Source organism: Sceloporus occidentalis, unplaced genomic scaffold (genome assembly GCF_023333645.1).
Source record: "Sceloporus occidentalis isolate IW3139 unplaced genomic scaffold, rSceOcc1.0.p SCAF_3, whole genome shotgun sequence".
NCBI classification, from domain to species: domain Eukaryota; kingdom Metazoa; phylum Chordata; class Lepidosauria; order Squamata; family Phrynosomatidae; genus Sceloporus; species Sceloporus occidentalis.
In genome coordinates this window covers 6,362,566-6,383,296 of record NW_028316983.1, presented here as the reverse complement: position 1 = coordinate 6,383,296, position 20,731 = coordinate 6,362,566, and the positions used below count along the sequence as shown (strand labels likewise).

At 43.6% G+C, this 20,731-nt stretch overlaps 1 protein-coding gene across 1 annotated transcript in view; it reads left to right on the top strand.

Moving 5' to 3' along the window:
• Nucleotides 1-18,334, top strand: part of STMN3 (stathmin 3) — a 46,246-nt gene extending 27,912 nt beyond the window's left edge. The window contains exons 5-8 of the mRNA XM_089513530.1: nt 9,489-9,584; nt 12,031-12,206; nt 15,487-15,678; nt 17,994-18,334. Of these exons, the coding sequence (XP_089369656.1) occupies nt 9,489-9,584; nt 12,031-12,206; nt 15,487-15,678; nt 17,994-18,053 (524 nt within the window). The 3' untranslated portion in view covers nt 18,054-18,334. The remainder of the gene's footprint in view (nt 1-9,488; nt 9,585-12,030; nt 12,207-15,486; nt 15,679-17,993) is intronic.
• The last annotated feature ends 2,397 nt before the right edge of the window (nt 18,335-20,731 follow it).

The following is a 20,731-nucleotide window of genomic DNA, read 5'->3' as shown; positions in this document are numbered from 1 at the left end:
CTCATGCTGAAACAACTCGGTGAGTTTCAAAGATGCTACTGGATTCCTTCTCACTGCCCCCATTTTCTTTTGGAAACATTTTAGGATTGGCCCACCTTTTCTGTATCTGAAGCGGGAGCAGGAGCAATTCAGCGAGGGGGAGAACAAAGCACAGATTCCATGATAATTTAGATCTGGGGAGAAAGAGGGTTAGACTGAGGGTCTTCGGTGAACCTTTGGGATTCTTCTGGCATTGGCGCCATGTGTGGTGTTCTTAATGTAGCATACAGGGGTTGGCATCCTGTTGGGTAATTCCGGCTTGAGTAGACCCAGTCAATCAATTGTTGAATGGTGATTCAACACGTACATAAATCCAGTGAATTCAGTAGGTCTGTTGTTGTGTGCCTTCAAATAAATCCCGATGTATGACAATCCTATCATGGTGTTTTCTTGGCGAAATTTGTTGAGAAGGAGTTTGCCCTTGCCTTGCTCTGAAGGTGAGAGAGTGTCACTTGCCCAAAGTCACCCAGTGGATTTCCATGGCTGAGCAGGAATTTGAACCCTGGTCTCCCAGTGTTCTAGTCCAGTACTCAAATCACTCCACCACATTGGCTCTAGGTCTACTCTAGTCAGTACGAATGTAGGGTTTAGACCAATATCTACAATACATTAAAGACCAATGCATTAAAGGTATAGTAAATCTAGCCTCCATGCATGAAAAAGCACTATGCAAATTTAGGCAGCACATACAGCAAAATAATGAGCAAACAAACATCATACACAATTGAAATGGGCACCAGAATTCAAGAAGGATGTTGACATGCTGGAGTGTGTCCAGAGAAGGGTGGCCAAAATGGTGGAAGGTCTGGAAACCACCAAGCCCTATGAGGAGCAACTTCAGAGGGAGAGTATGTTTAGCCTGGAGAAGAGAAGGGACCTTATCACACATGGGGGGGGGGGTTGCAGCTCAGATCCGCAGTCACTCCTGTTCTAGCAATGCATCATGTTTTTCCACACCTGGTTGCCTTTCTGTTGTCCTTCCGAAGTGAGGGAGAAGAGAAGTCAGTTCGATTCCAAGCCAGTCACGTGATGCGGACTCAAGCAAAGGGGAGTGAATGCACATTGTATTACTACACCAGAGCATACTTTGAGGGGTCAACGATTTGAATCGGCACCCTTGGGCATGCTCAGTCGGGCTCTGGACGCTGTCCTCCTTCCCTACCCTCTCCTTAGCTGTCATCCTTCATGGGGTCTAGGAGAAGGCAGGGGATGATGGGATAGGTCGCTGGGGATCCCTGGGGCCAGGATTGGGATGCAGGAGCAGTCAGGGGATGATGGGATAGGTCGCTGGGGGTCCCTGGGGCCAGGATCGGGATGCAGGAGCAGTCAGGGGATGATGGGATTGGTGGGAGGCTGAAGGAGGGGAGCAGATCAGGGTCTAGGAGGACGCAGGGGATGCAGGGGATGATCGGCTGGTTGGCAGAGAGGAGGAGATGGCATGAAGGAAGAGGAGGGGAATGATGGAGCAGGACGCAGGAGCCAAGGGGAGTGGCATTGGAGTGCTTTTCCACACCAGATCAAATCGCAGTGCAATTGAAGGCAGCCTGGAAGCGAATTCTGTGAAGTCACTTTTTTCCCGTTTTTACCAAAATGAGGGGTGACTTCAGAAACACTGCTGAAGCAATTTGCAAGGAGCTCCCATAGAAATCAATGGTGTCTGATAAAACAGTCCCTTTATGACATGAAACCGCATCATTGGAAGTGCAGTCACTTTGGAAGTGAGCTGGAACTGAGCCACAACACCACCAAAAAGCTCCGTGTGATATACTCCAAGGTTAAGAGGTGATATGATAGCTCTGTTTAAATATTTGAAGGGATGTCATATTGAGGAGGGAGCAAGCTTGTTTTCTGCTTCTCCAGAGACTAGGACCTGGAGCAAGCTAAAGGAAAAGAGATTCCACCAAAACATTAGGGAGAAGCTCCTGATAGTAAGAGCTGTTCAACAGTGGAATACATTGTCTTGGAGTATGCTGGAGTCTCCTTCTCTGGACGTTTTTTGAAGAGAGGCTGAATGCCCATCTGTCGGGAGTGCTTTGACGGTGTCTGACGGTGGCAGATTTGGGTTGGACTGGATGGCCCTTGGGTATCTTCCAGCTCTAGGCTTCTAGGACTCTGTCCATGGTTGTCTACTTCCAGGGGGCATGAGTTTTCCTGAATAGCTATGATATTGTTGAACCAGTTCATTAAATCTGACAGCCTCCCTTTGTCTGGCTTGCTGCCTGGCATCAGACACATTCTGAAACGGTGCTGAAAGGACAGCTCCATCCTCTGCAGCCTGGAGCTCTTCTGAGGGATGCCAAAGAAAAGCAGGTGGCAGGCTCAGAGAACTGTTGTACCTGCAGAAATGGTAGCCTTGCATTTTAGGAGGAGGAAGGAAAGGAAGAGCAGAACAGTTGCTGTAGGTAGGGAAGACTCAGTGAGTCTGCGAAAGCATCTCTAAGTGAAGAGAACCTATTCCCTCTGCTGCTCACCAGTTTTCCTCCAGCAGTTCTGCAGCAAAACAGGGCTCCTGCTGGGCGATTCAGCTCAAACTTCATTTAATTGCAAGATGAGTTCAGGCAAAATCTCTTCCAAATTCCTTCCCCTGTGGCTTCCTCTTGATTTTTCAATCCATCTGAAGCCAAGAGCCCTGCTCTGCCCCTCCCTGGGATGCGCATTGTCTGGAAGCAGCTAATTGCTCTTGATCGCTGGCGCCAAGGTGCAGCAGCCCCAGTCTCCAGGGCCAGGAGGAGGAGGGCCACTGCTCAGCCCAGCCTCCCCTTCTCATTAGCCGGCTGGCAGCAGCTGGCCTGCCTGGGCCTCCTGGCTTTTCTCTGAATTGATGGGTGGGAAATAAAAGGGGGCTTCTTCACATGGGGGGGTGAGCAGAAAGGCCAAAATTGGGGACATTCATAGAATCATAGAGCTGGAAGAGACCCCAAGGGTCACGCAGTCCAAGCCCCTTCTGCCATGCAGGAAGACACAATCCAAGCATTCCTGATAGAGGGCCATCTAGGCTCTGTTTAACGGCCTCCAAAGAAGGAGACTCCACCACTCTCTGAGGAAGTGTATCCCACTATCAAACAGCTCTTACTGCTGGGAAGTTCTTCCCGAAGTTGAAATGGAATCTCTTTTCCTGTAGTTTGCATCCAGTGCTGTGTGTCCTAGTTTCTGGAGTAGCAGAAAACAATTATTATTATTATTATTATTATTATTATTATTATTATTATTAACCTTTATTTATGAAGCACTGTAAATTTACACAGCGCTGTACATGCAATCTTTTTAGTTAGACGGTTCCCTGCCCTCAGGCTTACAATCTAAAAAGACATGACACAGAAGGAGAAGGGAGTGGTGGAGGGAAAGGGTAAGAGGTCCAGCAGTTCCTCTCTACATCCGAGGCCTGGACCAAGGCAGATGGACTGGAGGGAGGGCTTGGCTTCAAAATGGAAGGTTAATCTTCATCCAGGGAAAATACATACTCTCAAGTAGGATAATACATATACAATACATAGCAATACAGGAAATGGTTCGATAAACAGGCAACAAAAGAACATCAGATAGTAAGCGACAATCATGCAATGCCTGGAAAGGCTTCTCTGAACAGGATGGTTTTCAACTCCGTTTTGAAGCTAGTTAAAGAAGTGATGGCTCTTGCTTGTGGGGGAAGAAGGTTCCAGGAGTGAGGGGCAGCAAGTGAAAAGGGGCGAATCCGGGATGGGGCAGAGGAAATCCTGGGCTGAGAGAGGAACCCTTGACTACCAGAACAGAGGGCCCTGGTGGGAAGGTGAGGAGAAAGAAGGTCTGATAAGTAAGTTTGCTCCTTCCTCAAGTTTGCTCCTTCCTCAACGTGACACCCCTTCAAATATTTCAACAGGGCTATCCCCACCTTAACTTTTCTCCAGGCTAAACATACCCTGACTCGCTCCTCATAGGGCATGGTTTCTAGACCTTTCACCATTTTGGCCACCCTCCTCTGGACATGTGAAACTTGTCAGTGTGTGTGTGTTGTGTGCCTTCAAGTTGTCTCTGAATTATGGCAACCCTAAGGCCATAATGGGGTTTTCCTGGCAAGATTTGGTCAGAGGAGGTTTGCCATTGTCTTCCACTGAAGCTGAGATCATGTGACTTGCTCAAGATCACTGGGTGGGTTTCATGGCCAAGTGGGGATTCGAACCCGAGTCTCTGGAGTTGTAGTCCAACACTCAAACCACTGTGCCACACTGACTACCCCTGAGTTGTGGTGCCCAGAACTGGACACAGTATTCCAGGTGAAGTCTGATCAAAGCAGAATAGAGTGCCACCTTGATCTAGACACTAAACTATTGATGCAGGATAGGATCATATTAGCATTTTTATCTGCTGTGTCACACAGTTGACTCATGTTTTACTTGTGGTCTACTAAGACTTCCAAATGACTTTCGCATGTGCTGTTATCAAGCCAGGTGTCATCCATCCTATTTCTATGCATTTCATTTTTACTGCCTATGTGTAATACCTTGCATTTCTCCTTATATGTGCCACTGATTCATTTGCAAGTAGACTCAGCTGAGATGATGAAGTTACTGGGAGATACTTGGCAGAACCTTTCAAAAGCAAGATGCAATAGGAGACAGATTTCATATACTGCCTTCAGTTACAACTACTAATGTTAAATACTCTGATGTTTTATTGTTTTTCTTGTACTGCCTGCATCACTTGCAACTGGTACAAAAGCCAACTCTCCAATGACAGTTGGCAGGTTTTCCCTTGCTTTTTTATGACTTGATCAGATTTCTTATTTTGGCTCCTAATGCCTATACAAAACCTGCATTGGCTGGAAAATATATTTGATCCTTTAAAAAAAAACCTTCACTGCATTAACTTACCATCAATGTATGATACAAACAGCACCACACCTTAAAAGCAAACTATTGATTTCATAGGCTTCTGATATTTCTCTGTACCTCCTCAGAGAAGTTTGCTTCCTTCCTGTCAAGCAATTCAATCAAAGTAAATATTATACATTTTGTTGGTTAGTTGAGTCGTCCAAGTATCTTGTCAGTAAGAAGCTTAATGATGAATATTTTAGAAGCAACATAAGATAAACAAGACGATTACAATGAGATGCCCCCAACCAGTGCCTTGTTTTACTGCCAGTTTTAGAGGCTTAGTGACAAGAGACAACATCCCTGTCTCATCTTGTTTATCTGATTGTTGAAGATGTTGGTGCATCGACACTGCAGAAATAATGCATTTTGACATCACTTTAAGTGCTGTAGCTCCATTGTATGGTGTCCTGGGATTTATAGTTTTACAAGGTCTCTAGCCTTTTCTGCCAAAGAGTGCTGATGCCTCATAAAACTACAAATCTCAGGACTCTTGAGAATGAAGACATAGCAGTTAAACATTGGGTTGAACTGCATTATTTCTACAATGTAGCTGGACCCATAGCATCTGTTTAATCATTCCATTTTTAAGGTGGTTGTTCACACCTTAGGATGATAAAATCCACAAATAACATGCGCATTATTGGGGTTTTTGTTGCAAATATCATTTTTAAAAATGTGTAAACAGCTTTAAAATCTTGCCAGTCTTCATGCCATGCAAACATTGCAAGGTAAGAATAATATTTCCACCTTATGAAAAAGTGCCACAGGATGAAATGAAATGTACCTGAGCTTATTTCCTTGGACCACAGCTATTTCATGCCTTACTTGAGAGATGTGAGGAGACACATGGCTGAACCCCACACTGTTCTGTTAATCCCTATCAGAAAAGATCAGGTAACTGATGCCATTTCTTTCCAAGATAGCATTGCCATTATCTTGGAGTTTGGAAGCCAAATATAAAGTGCCTTACAAATGTTACTGTAGAGACTTGAGTCTATATCCAGTTATTGATCCCAAACAGAACAAACCAGTTGAATCAGTGAACTTCACATAAGCACTTTTACATGAGCTTCATTCTTGCCCCAATCATGTCAGTTATTAAACATGATAATAGACTGGTTTCAGAGCAGCCATTATCACAAGTCTTATCAATCATGCGATTGGGTCTGCTTGTGCCAGTGCTCTCTCATCCACACCCCTGCCTCCCTGTCCTATGCCCTATCCAGCATGCATTTTGAATTTGTAAGTTTTCATTTTCGTTTTCAGTTTTTAACACAATTCTGGGATTTTTAAAATGTGATTCGATTTAAAAAAGAAAAGAAAAGAGAAAATAAAGGCAATCAGCCTACCTGGGAATAGTGGGGGGAGGCAGGGGCAAAGGATGGGAGACTCATATGACGTGACAACCAACATCACAACTGCCCTGCAGCAACATTTTGCACTGAGAATTAGTGTGTTTGCAAGCTCATTTATGGGTTTCTTCTGTCAATGAGAAGGAACACCCTAACCACACTTCAAGGACACAGCAGCTATGAGCTGGAGGCATCATGATGTGATAAGTATCACCAAAGGCACTTTTTTATGGTTATAATCATGGTTTTAAAACATGTGTAGTAATCTCTTTGGTCCATGGGACCAGTCATATAAAACTAGCTAATTTGTAAGCCAATCCACTCAAGCCTACCTTGTCTGTTGTTCTCATACTTCCAATTCTTTCTTACCGTTTAGTTTTGTGTTATGAAGGAGGATAAGCAACAGAAAAGTTCAAAAGAAGTCCCACATGTTGCATGGTACTTGGTGTGGTGACTCTGGTTAGCTGCTGACTCGGGAACAGATGTTACTCAGCCCTCGCCAGTGGCTAACGTGAATGGATTAATAAAGGTTAAGACTTATATATAAGCAAAAACATTATCTAGAACTTGCACAGCTGCTTTATGTTTAGGTTCCTTGTTGTTATGTGCCTTCAAGTCAGCTCTGACTTATGGCTACCCTGCCATGGGATTTTCTTGGCAAGATTCATTAGGAGAAGGTTTGCCGTTGCCTTCATTGAGGACTGTGTGACTTGCCCAAGGTCATTCAGTGGGTTTCCATGGCTAAGCAGGGATTCTATGAACCATGGTTTCTCAGAGTCCTAGTCTAATACATGAAGGCCAGCAAGGTCAAGTCAGACATGGTGATGCTCTCTCGGAGCCCTTTCTAATAACTAATGGTGTGAAACAAGGTTGTGTTCTCGCTTCAACTCTATTTACAATCTTCAGCATGATGCTCCAAAGGGCTATGGCAGATCTCAAAGAAGATGACGGCATTTATATACGCTACCGTACTGATGGTAGCCTGTTTAACTTAAGCCACCTGAGGGCCCGCACTAAGACTCTAAACTATCTAGTCCGTGAGCTGCTTTTTGCTGATGATGCTGCCCTCGTTGCCCATACAGAAGCAGCTCTGCAGCGCCTAACATCCTGCTTTGCAACAGCTGCAGAGCTCTTTGGACTGGAAGTCAGTCTGAAGAAAACGGAAGTTCTCTACCAGCTGGCACCACAGGAAGAACACTACCATCCCCACATCACTGTAGGCACATCTGTGCTTATGTCTGTCCAGCAGTTCACCTACCTGGGATGCATCATCTCCTCAGACGCCAAGATTGATAAAGAGATCGATCACAGACTGGCAAAGGCATATAGTGCATTCGGAAGGCTTCACAAAAGAGTCTGGAGTAACAAACACTTGAGGCGAAGCACAAAAATCAGTGTGTTTAGAGCCATTGTACTGTTTATTCTCCTCTATGGGTCTGAAACATGGGTCACCTATCGCCAACACCTACGACTCCTTGAACGCTTTCATCAGCGCTGTTTACGCACAATTCTAAATATACACTGGACTGACTATGTGACAAATGTTGCTGTCCTCGAGCAAGCAGGGATCACCAGCATTGAGGCCATGCTATTGAGGACGCAGCTGTGCTGGGCAGGACACGTTTCTAGGATGAAGGACCATCGCCTCCCCAAAATAATACGTTATGGTGAACTCGCCACGGGTCAAGAGCATAAGAGGGGTGCCCCAAAGAAGAGATACAAGGACTCCCTGAAACAACATCTCAGGCTTGGCCAAATTGATCACCAACAATGGTCCACCTTGGCCTCGCATCAGGAGGCATGGAGACGCACTATCCATGACGCTGCAGCCTTCTTCGAAAGCTCACGCCGAACGAGCCTCGAAGAGAAATGACAACGCAGAAAGAACCACAACCTGGAAACATCACCCATGGAGACTCTCTGCTGTGCTTTCTGCAACCAGACCTGTTTATCCTGAATTGGCCTTTTTAGTCACCAATGCGCTTGTACAAAGCGCAGGATGAGTCCTTCCTGAATCTTTGTTCGTGAAGTAAAGCCAGAGAGAGAGTCTAATACTCAGACCAGTACACTATGTGGGCTCTTATAGATTCTTTAGTGTATGTTTAATTACAACTAGGTTGGCATGAGGAATTAGAAGACTGGAAGGTAGAGGAGCAAACTGCATCATAATAGAAACAACAACAGATTTTGCAAAGAAAACAGGTTCTGAGAGAGAGAGAGAGAGTATTTTGTCCAAGTATATAAATAAATCCTATAATTATTATTATTAAGTGGCACAATTTCTCCATAACATCTCAAGCACAAAGTCTATGTAAATGAACAGACAAGTCATTTATTTTGCTTACTCACCTCTTAATAAGAGACAGTCTGCCCTCCAAAATACAGGAAACATATAGCTATTTGGAACTCCGCTCCAAAGGAGGTTATGCTTTTATGTTTTTTGTTCAAGTAACTCCTTCAGCAACTGTCTTCCTCTTATGAGTCAAAATCCTACATCAGGATTGTGTAGTGTAAATCTCTGCATGCAAAGCTAGGTTGTGCCATGCATCCCTTGTGTTGAATAGAAGCATTGCACAGCTTAACCCACACCCAGGTGGACAGAGAGATAAATGCAAACCTGCCACCGCATGCACAGTTCTGCTCCTGTGACCTTGAACTGAATGCAGACATTGCACACCGGACAAAAATGTCTGGCAGCCAATAGGATTTCAGCCGGGGATTGCAGTTCTTAAAATACATATGCTGGACTAACTAACATTTTACTACTTATGTATTGTTAATGTGGTTTTACCTTTTGTTAATTGGTTTTGATCATATAATTAATTTAATTCATATTTTAATATGGATAATGTATTGTGTTTGGAACCTTTTCTATTGTACTGTATTGACAAGTATCTTCCATCCCAGACCTGGGAGAAAGGAGGAGTGTAAATCAAACAAGTCAACTGATAAATATTTGAAAGCTCTGCTCAGATGCATGAGTGACACATTAATTCAATCTCTCCCACTTTATGTATTAAAGCTTTGTTTTATGGTATAAAAAATGTCAAAGAGCTCTAGGTGTTCTCTTCTTGGTAGAAGAAGCTCTGTAAGAGGGATGGGAAGGCCCTCCAAGGTTCCCTCAAACCCACCCCTGTTCTAGAGAAGAAGAAGAAACAGTTATGAAAACAGGGTCACTGTCTGAAAATGCAATGTTGTTTCCAAAACACCATTTTGCTCATGGAAGATTTCTTTCCTGTCCTTCCAGCTTACAAAGAGAAAATGAAGGAGCTGTCTCTCATTTCATTGATCTGTTCCTGTTTCCACACCCAGCCACACCCCAATACCATCTACCAGTATGGAGGTAAGTAGCACCCATACATAGGTCCTGGAGAAATCCAGTTTTACCAAGCTTGTGACCTTTTGGAAATACATGGCTGCATGTATGACTGGTCAAGTCCTGCCAAGTCCTTCCACAGCATTTGTGCATCTCCTTGTGTGCAGGTTGGGACCCTTGTCCTAAATCTGTGGCTGAAACTTGAAATTGTAACTTGCACATGTTAGTGCCGTATCACAGATCAGTAATGCACACATCACCTTGCTCTCCTCCCTTAGACTATCAGTTTTTTAGTTAAAGTGGTGCTTAGCTGCTCTGAAGGATGTGAAAGGAAAACAGGGCTGCAACATAGTTTTTTGTGGGTTTTTCGGGCTACGTGGCCATGTTCTAGCAGAGGTTCTTCCTGATGTTTCACCAGCATCTGTGGCTGGCATCTTCAGACTCTTCTAGAACATGGCCACATAGCCCGAAAAACCCACAAAAAACTATGGATGCCGGCCATGAAAGCCTTCGACTTCACATTGGAAGACTGCAACAACTTTAGGGGTCTGATCCACTCAGGTCTCAGTCAGATCAGGTTCTGGAATTACCAAAATGAAACAAAACTCCAAGACACACTGCAGAAATAATCCAGTTTGAGACCTCTTTAACTGCCCTGGCTCAATGCTAGGGAATTCTGTTTTATGAGACATTTAGCCTTCTCTGTCAGAGAACTTTGGTGCCACAGTAAAATAAAGTTCTCAAGATTCACTAGCACTGAGCCAGTGCAGCCAAAGCAGTCTCAAACTGGATTATTTCTGCGGTGTGTTCTGGATTATAGTCACTTGTGTAACAAGATTAACATACAGTTTATTGACTGCACACGATAGATTTATAAATAGAGAATATGAATGAAAATTCATTCACTAAAATACTTATATCACACCACATTCATTCACTAAATTACTTACATCACACCACATAGCACAGGATTTCAGGACAGTGTATAAGAAAAATCATATCAAACAGCTAAAAAATCAGTTTCAAACAATAAAAATAATTAAACAAGCTAAAAGCATATTATGCTATTTCACAAGTGAAAACAACTTGAAAGGTTAAAATGAGTTGACACCACGTAGAGCATATGTACCTTTTTGGAATCAATCAATTAGACCTCCAAAGTGTTACTGTACTTAAAAGTTGCATTCCAGGTTGGTGCCAGAACGAAACCCACACAACATGGCCAATTGGACCTCCAAGGGAAGGGCATTCCTTGCACAGGGTGCCACAAATGAGAAGGCCCTCATCTGTGTCCTGCTACAATTTATTGCTCCATTCGGTGGAGACAGAGGGGCCTCCTCCAGCAAATTTCTGTCCTCTGACTTGTACTTTCAAACATCAAAATTCCAAACCATTTACGGCTTGGAATATCATCATCGGTACCCTATACTCAAACTAGAAGTGTATTAGCAGCCAATTCTTCTTCTTTAAGACTGGTGTTGTGTGGCCTCTGTATGGTACTCCAGTCAGCAGTCTTGTTGCTGTATTTTGCCCTAGCTGGAGCTCTGAGTCATCTTCAAGGGTAGCCCCATGTATAGTGTGTTCCGGTAGTCTAACTGGGAAATTCCTAGTGTGTGGTCTGCTGTAGCTAGGTTATACCTGTCCAGGAAAGATCATAGCTGACGGACCATTTTAAGCTGGCCCCAGGTATTCACAGCTTACAGTAGCAGAAATGGATCCAGCTATATACAACCATGCAGCCATCCAGGGCAGGTTGTTTGCCCACCAGTCCATCTTATCGGGAGTCAGTTTCAGTATATTGGCTCTCATCCAATGGATTACAGCATCAAGCCACTGGTCCAGAACCTGCAGGGCCCCAGCCGTCCCTGTCGAAAAGGAGCTGACCATCAGCATAATGATGGCACCTCACACCCAAACTCCTAATAACCATTCCCAGAGGGTTCATATGGCTATTCAACAGAATGGGAGATAAGAGGGAGGCCTGAAGCACCCAAGGCTTAAGTTCTGAGGAACTGAACAAGAAGTCCTCAGTTGAAGTGGCAATGCAGTGTGCCTCTCTTAGTCTCAAAGGTGCTACAAGAGCTCTTTGCAAACATCTAACTGAGAGAAGCTGGAATTCCTCACAGCCAGTACTGACACTGGTCCCAACAGTGAATCTATCACCTGGTTTTTCTTGGCAAGATTCATTCAGAGGGGGTTTGTCTGTGCCTTCCTCTGAGGCTGAGAATGTGTGACTTGCCCAAGTTCACCCAGTGGGTTTCCATGGCAGAGCAGGAAGTTGAACCCTGGTCTCCCAGAGTCCTGGTCCAACACTCAAACTACTGCATCATGCTTGGAAAACCATTAAACTTTTCCCAACAACCAGTGTTTAAAATGGTAAGAAAAAGCATTGGGCTTTATAGTCTAATATTTGTTATTAAATCTGACTCTATGGTTTCATGTTCTGTAATCATTTTCTACTTCTCTGACTCAGATATGGAGGTGAAGCAGCTGGATAAGAGGGCTTCTGGCCAGAGCTTTGAAGTGATCCTGAAGTCACCTTCGGATTTGTCCCCCGAGAGCCCCGTCCTCTCCTCTCCCCCCAAGAAGAGGGACATGTCTCTGGAAGAGCTGCAGAAGAGGCTGGAGGCTGCAGAGGAGAGGAGGAAGGTAATGGGGTTGTTGAAGAATTGCTGTCTAGGTAGTCTGAAGCCCTCCCTGAACTGAACCTCTGCAAGGGCTAAAATCACACGCTGGAGAACAGTGTCATTCTGGGTTTTCCACAGAGATGGGCAGAAGGGGAAAGGAGAGATGTCACTCTTTTGTGCTGCTTTGGAGGGGAACAGTCAAGGTCATACAGCCATATTACTACATCCCTAAAGGCACCAAACCTGTCTGATCTTGGAAGCTAAGCAGGAGCTCAGCCCTGGTTAGTACTTGGATGGGAGACTGCCAACAAATGCCAGGTGTCAAAGGCTACATTTCAGAGGAAGGGACTGGCAAAACCACCTTTGAGTATCCCCAGCCTAAACAAACCCTATGAAATTCATGGAGTCACCATAACACACACATACACACATCATTAACATTAAGCAATTAAGGTACTTAGAATTTTACTAGGTGTTTAAATGACTGTTTAAAATGGACACATGATGGATATTGCAGCCAAACAGCAAAGACTTACTGGATACATAACCACCATTCCCTTTCATCTGCATTTTAGGCATCAGTAAAATGTCCAAAGAGGAGAAATAAACTGGAAGATGAAACTGTGTAGGAATAACTAAGTAATTTTTTTTTACAAAAACCCTAAATGGGAGAATGACTTCAGTGACCAAAGAACAAACTTCCAGATATCCTCTGTATTCTTCTTCAGCCAATGATGACATTTCTGCCTCCAGCTACTTCATTGCAGGTGTAAATTCAGCTAACACTTAATTGTAAAGGGCATTGGAGAAGCCATCTTAACCTATAGAGTCTTCAGCATACATAGGAAGGAGATGGGGTAAAAAAGAAATTAGAGCAAGGAAGTCAGTCATCTAGCCCTCCAAATGTTTTTGGACTGTGTCTCTCAGCATTCCTCACCATTGGCTATGCTAGCTGGAGCCAATGGGACTTGCAATCTAACAATTATTTGGAGGACCACCTGATTTCCACAACTGTTTTAGAGAAACTGTGATAGATTGCTCTCTAATTGATTAGTTGTTATGTGCTCTCAAGTCAGCTTCAGCTTACATTTTATCCATCAGAGCAAATCTTGCCAAGAAAACCCTGTGATTAAGTTCACTTTAGGGTCACCATAAGTTGGAAATGAATCGAAAGCACCCCACAACAAAATATGTCCAGTGAGGAGAAATAAACTGGAAGATGAAAGATGAAACTAAAGATGAAGGAGAGACTTACATAAATCCTGGTCATCACTCTTTTATATTTATTCTTTTTATGTACAATGCTGTGCAAATCTACAGCACTATATAAATTATTATTATTATTATTATTATTATTATTATTATTATTAACAACAATCACCAGCCCTGCTGTAAACTCAGGTCTTGCAAACTCAAGGCAGAGGTGGCTTCCTTTATGGAGTCAATCCACCTGTAATTTGGGTTTTCCTGATGCCTTCCTTTTTACCCAGCATTGCTATCTCTTCCAGTGAGTCAAGCTGTCTCATGATATGTCCAAACCATCTTAGCCTCCGTTTAGTCATGTTGGCTTTTGAGCAGGGTTGTTAATAACAGGGTTTCTTGGTGGTCTCTTCTTCAAGGGATCACCATATATTATAGCCAACTTGAAGGCACACAACAACAAAATAGTTCATATAGTATACCTATGTATTATGATAAATTCAAGTTGTTGTTTATTGTTGCTTGTGCCTTCAGATTGTTTCCAACCAACGGCAACCCTATCATGGAGTTTTTATTGGGAAGATTTGTTAAGAGTGGTTCGCCTTTGCCTTCTTTTGAGGTTGACTGAGTGTTAAGCTGCATCTGCGCTGCAGAAATAGTGCAGTTTGACACTGCTTTAACTGCCATGGCTCAGTGCTATGGAATCCTGGGATTTGTTGTTTGTTGACAGAGAAAGTTAAATATATCACAAAAATACAAATCCTATTATTCCATTGCATGGAGCCATGGCATTTAAAGCATAGAATCATAGAATCACAGAGTTGGAAGAGACCCCAAGGACCATCTAGGCCAACCCCCTGCCATGCAGGAAATCTCAATCAAAGCATCCCCGACAGATTGCCATCAAGCCTCTCTTTAAAGACCTTCAAAGAAGGAGATTCCACTACACTCCGAGGAAAGAGTGTGTTCCACTGTCGAACAGCCCTTAGTGTCAGGACATTCCTCCTCATGCTGAGCTCGAATATCTTTTCCTGGATCCATTGTTCCAGGTCCTGTTCTCTGGAGCAGCAGAAAACAAGCTTGCTCCGTCCTCAATGTGACATCCCTTCAAATATTCAAACAGGGCTATCATATCACCCCTTAACCTTCTTTTCTCCAGGCTAAACATACCCAGCTCCCTGAGTCGTTCCTCATAGGGCAAGGTTTCCAGACCTTTCACCATTTTAGTGGTTTTCTCTGGACACGCTCCAGTTTCTCAATGTCATTTTTGAATTGTGGTGCCCAGAACTGGACACAGTATTCCAGGTGGGGCCTGAGCAAAGCAGAATAGAGTGGCACTAATACTCCCCTCGGTCTAGACACTATACTTTTATTGATGCAGCCTAAAATTGCATTGGCCTTTTTAGCTGCCGCATCGCACTGTTGACTCATGTTCAACTTGTGGTCTTCTTGGACTCCCAGATCCCTTTCACATGTAGTTTCATTCAGCCAGGTGTCCCCCATCCTATATCGTGCATTTTATTTTTTTGCCCTAAGTGCAATACCTTACATTTCTCCGTGTTGAAATTCATTTTGTTAGCTTTGGCCCAGCTTTCTAGTCTATTCAGGTCATTTTGAATGTTGATCCTGTCCTCTGGGGTATTAGCTATTCCTCCTAATTTGGTGTCATCTGCAAATTTGATAAGTATGCTCCCAGTTCTGTCATCCAGGTCATTGATAAAGATGCTGAATAGCACTGGGCCCAGGACAGAACCCTATTGGACTCCACTGGTCACTTCTCTCTAGGCTGAAAAGGAGCCATTGTTGAGCATCCTTTGGGTTCGGTCAGTCAACCAATTACAAATCCATGTAACAGTTACTTTGTCTAGAACACATTATTTCTGCAGCGCAGATGCAGCCTGACTTGCCCAAGAACACCAGGTGGGTTTCCATGGCTGAACTGGGAACTGAACCCTGGTCTCCAGAGTCATAGTCCAAGACTGAAACCACTACACTACACTGGCCTGAGAAAATTAAGCATATATTATTCCTAAGACAAATTGACAAACGGTTGGCCATTCCATAGCTCTTTAATGAGATCTGAACTGCTGGTTTCATTGCAGAGCCAGGAGGCCCAAGTCCTGAAGCAACTGGCAGAGAAGCGAGAGCATGAGAGGGAGGTGCTGCACAAGGCATTGGAAGAGAACAACAACTTCAGCCGGCTGGCTGAGGAGAAGCTCAACTACAAGATGGAGTTGAGCAAGGAGATCCGTGAAGCTCACCTAGCTGCCTTGAGGGAGCGACTCCGTGAGAAGGCAAGTGCTATAGGTTCACGCCTGTTTAATCCTGGCAGAACACATTCCAGATGTCACTCATCACAGGGCAAACACATCAACTCAATTCGTATCATAGGTGATGCATGAAAGAGCCACCACTATTGTGCCCTTTTGCTAGGTCCCTGGCACCATACAGACTAACCAGTGGCTCCTTCAGATTGATTTAAAGAAGTGTAAGTTCTGACTGTGGGTGTATCCACACTGCAGAAATAAAGGAATTTGATACCATTTTAACTCCAGGTTAAAGTGACACCAGTTTAACTCCCTGACTCTGTCCTACAGAATCCTGGGATTTGTAGTTTGCTGAAGCACCAGAGCTCTCTGACAGGCTAGGATGGATACCTCACCAAACTACAAAGCCCATAATTCCACAGCATGGAGCCATGACAGTTGAAGTAGTGTCAAATTGCTTTATTTTTGCAGTGTGGATACATCCATAGCTTCTTGGTTAATGCTGGATTTTACCAGTTATCATCTCTGGTCCACACATTCTCTTCCTTTTGGCTGCCTTTGTCATGACTTCTTGGATCTGCAGGGGCTTTTCTAAAGGGTAGGGTGCTGACATGGTCCCATAGTTTGAAGGGCAAATTTTCTCCTCTCTGGATTTAAAAAAATATATTTTTCTCTAGTACAACAATACAGTTTCTGACGCACCATAGCACTATACCACTATACCTTTCAAAAAAAGAGGAGAGAAAGGAAAAGAAGAGAAGGATATTTTTCTTGTTACAAGATGTTTTGGAATAATCTCACTTGAGAACAGGAAATAAACTGTTGCAGCTGGTGATGGGAACTGCTAGAAAACAGTCTGTAATAACCGAATCATCATTTGGATATTTGAAACACACACACACACACACACACACACACGCAGACAGAAGAACTACATCAACAGATGCTGCAATTTCTAACACATTAACCATGTCTGGAGGAGTCCAGAGTTGAAATGAGCTCCAGTGTTTGCTGCATTGATATGAAAACTACACATGACAGTAAACATCCATAATCAGATTTCTTGTGGATTTTTAATGGACAAATGCAAAGAAGAGAGAAAGTTCTTAAAAAACATTTTCTCTGACATCTTTCCCAGTCTGCACATTTTTCCTAATCTGAATCTACTTTCTTTGGCCCAGGTTGCAATGAAGAACATAACAGGTACCATGATGGTGGAAACAGCATCTTGGTGGTGTGGACTGGAAAGAGACACAAGATGAAAGGGTGTGAATCCTTTTCTCCAGCACTTTAGTGCTGATCTCCAGCATCACAGTTGCATTTTCCCCTTTAAAAAAGAAAAGGAAATCCACTAAAAGTCTAGTCATGGATTCCTCACTGGCCCATTTGATTTTGTCTTTAGTGTGATCAATCTGTCAGCTTTGGGATGCTACAAGACAACATCTTGTGGAGTTCACTGGGTAGCAGTCAGAAAGTATCTCATGTGAGAGAAGCAACTGGAATCATTTAGACCACGATTATGGGCAGTGCCATGTCTAGTATATTTGACACAGTAATTTTTGGATACCTTTCTCCTCTCTTTGACAGCCTTTTCTGGGTCTGGCAGAGCTGCTGGCCAGGTGGGAAAGAGAGGAGACTCACTTTCTTGCCCGCCCAGCTGACCCACCAGAACCAGAAAGCAGCCCCTTCCCACCAGTAGCTGCTGCTGGGAGTGGGCCTTTTTCTCCACTTGGCCAGCAGCCCCAACACACCTGAAAGTAGCTGCCAGTTGCAGCAGCACCCCACCAGTACCTGGGGCTGCAGCCAATGGACAGCAGAGGTGCCAGGGCTGGCGGAGGGGGGTGAGCCAAGAGGGTCTCAGGAGCAACTGACCCATGCACCGGGTGTTCATCCCCCTCTATCACTTCGTGTGGCATGAAAGCCCCCCTCCATTGACACTCCTGAGTATGGGAATGAACTGGATAGGGTCCCAACCCACCAGCAGGTCCTTGGTCTTTCTCTCCAGCAAAGGAGAGGATCAGCATCTGAGGAAGTAGACTGAAGTCTACGAAGCTCATACGGCCAATTTCTTTCTTTCAGTTAGTCTCATAGGTGCTACAAGATCTCTGTACATACCGAACCTTTGGAGAGGTCCCCTTTGATCCTTGGCAACTGCCCTGGACCCCCCACCCCCAAAAAATCAGTAATATAATTTCCAGCTATCCAAAAGGGTGGGTGCAACAACATGATTTGGCCCCTTTGAAGGAGCTGGAAGTTGGGTGAAGTAGACCTCGGCTCTGGAGAATTCCCACCCGTGCCATATAGAGGATGTTCACAACCATTATCATTTCTGTGTCTTTCAGGAACTGCATGCAGCTGAGGTGCGCAGGAACAAGGAGCAACGGGAAGAGATTTCTGGATAAAGGGCTTTTGTATACAACTAGCACCTGCTTCCTAATAACTAACAAACAAATTCCAACACTTTTTTTTTAAATCGAGACGAGGCAACATCTTATTTCTGCATTGCCATTTCCCTCCCCTTGTCCTCCCATCCCTTCCTCTGTTGTACTAAGCTACATCTCTTTCTCTCTCTTTCCCTCTCTTGTCTCTCTTTATCCTTGACTTGTGGGGTTTCATAGGGACCCCTCAGCAGAATAGCAACTAGTTCACAGACACACCCATTAAATATAGAATCCATAAACCAGCTTCTCTTTGGGCTCTTCTTCAGAAAAAAAAATCCTATCATGAATGCACAATAATTAAGATGATACATCGAATGCGTTCAGCAATGTTCTCTATGAACCATTCACTGCTATTTGTCCCAAGCCAAGTAACAATGTGGGATTGAACAAAGAGGAACCTTTCCTTGTTAAGAAAGGCAAGAGGGACAATTTCACTCATCACATTTTTTAGCCATAAATCTATGTTTTTGAAGTGTACACTTGAAATGTAAAGAAAGGGCAACTGTTATGTTTGTAGACAGGTGTTTTGTCCACATACATTTCAAACTAGAATGGGCTGAGGCTCTCTAGTGGCTATTGTTTCGGTGCCAAATCTGGATCTGCCACCTTTTCATGGGCCCTAACAGACCTATGGTTTTCTCAAGAGCGAGACGCAGGGGTTCCCAAACTTTGGTCCCCCAGATGTTTTGGAATTCAGCTCCCAGAATTCCTGGATACTGGCCAAGCTGGCTAGGGCTTCTAGGAGCTGAAGTCCAAAACACCTGAAGGACCAAAGTTAGGGAATCACTGAGCTAGAGAAGGGACTGGATGGTTGATGGCTTTGGTTAGGTGTTGGTTGGCTGGTTTGTGGGTGATGGTAAATTTAACTAGCAGTCAGGAGCCAGGAGAATGCACAAAAGAGGAGCAGAGCTGGCGTCATTTGCTGCCCTGCCCTGTTTAGTCTCGGACATAATCATGCCAGTATAAGATTTCATTTTCAAAAAATAATCTTTAAGATTAAGAAGCACTGTCTTAAACAGTGTCCCCATGTGATGAAACCCAGGTTCCATATTAAACACAATGTATTGGGCTTATTCCAGACCCCAACTGTTGACTCAGTCACTCACAACAACAAAAAGTGCATGCCTGCACAATGACCCAATAGGTTTGGGTTAAACTATGCCAGGAATCACTAACTACACCTTCTCCTAAAGATGGAAGTATATTGACAGAAGCATTTCAGGAGATGGATCTGAGTAACAATTATGGGACTCTGTTTTGTTCCTATTTGTTAGGTTGTAAGGACACATTAGCCATCTTTGATGGTTCTCACTCTGATAGCTATGAAGGAGAGACTGCTTGGGAATGAGGAGAGAACAGAAAAGGTTATAATTTGTCTCTTGGTTCTGATTTGTAAAGATGCAAAGATACACATGCAAAAGTAATTAAAAGTTTAAAATGCAGTAGTGCCCATTAGAAGTAGATTCGATGGTTGGATTCACGCATCCCTGGTAGTAGTATTCAGATAGAACCCTGAAGAGTTGGTAACTGCTTGAACCAATTTACACTTTATTTCATTAAACCTAATTTGGAAAAATGTCCATCTTAAAATGTCAAATTATATGCATAGCCTCATCTGCTGTGTCAGAAACCAATCTTTATTGTTTCAACCCAGAGAAATAAAAGAACAGTAATTACAGCAAAACAGAATGTGTTCACAACAGTGGGAAATCGGAATGATTTCATGTACTGGTCAGAAAGTGAACCCAAAAAGTGGCTCAGACTTTCAAAGGCTGGCAATTTGAAGCCTGCCACTGCTTCTAGGCCCAATCTACCCCAAGAAAGCAAATTGGAAGACTATAAACTATGAATATTACTGACTTCAATAGTTTTTCATTCACAATATAAAATCTGTTTTAAAAACACAAGTCAGAGAATTAAATATTTCTAAATTGCTGCAAAGGTTTAAAAAATGAACCACTACTTTAAAAAAAAATCCAAACCAGGCCAGACCCCATTTCAAATTCTCCCAGTGCCTCAGTATCTGATGCAAGAAAAATCAGTTATCATACTTTGAAATAGCATGTGCACAGTTAGTCCTTACCCACAATTAAACAGAAGCAGCAACTGGGAAAGCACCTTGTCCCTGCCTCTGTACTTCAGGGAACTGAAGCTATTCAAATATCTTCATCTTGTTCCCAACTGCCCTTTGCAGTGAATATATTTTGACATTTAATCCCAAATACTATTTTTGTCTTAAACCACAGCAATTTAAAAATCCCAGCTCAGAAATATGTGAGATGTAGTGGTCATTTCCCTCTTTGCCATGTGGTTCTATCAGTGGTCTTTGCAAGTTATTGTCTCTCAGCCTAAATGACATCTTTGCAGGAAGGGTAAATGACAACTCTCAATTACTTGGGATGCAAAACTGGAGTGGAGAAATGATAAAACAATAAGAAAGACTGCCTTGCCTCCTGCACTTGGCAGGTTGAATGAAGATGACAGTAGATAACCAGGTCTAGCATGAGGTTTATTGCAGTAGACAGATCTGCAGGCTATGTGAAGTGTTATCCAGACAGTAGGTTTCCATGCACCCCAGCATAAAAAATTTGATGGAGTATGAGAGGGATTACATCCTAGTGTGTTTGTATGTGCATAGA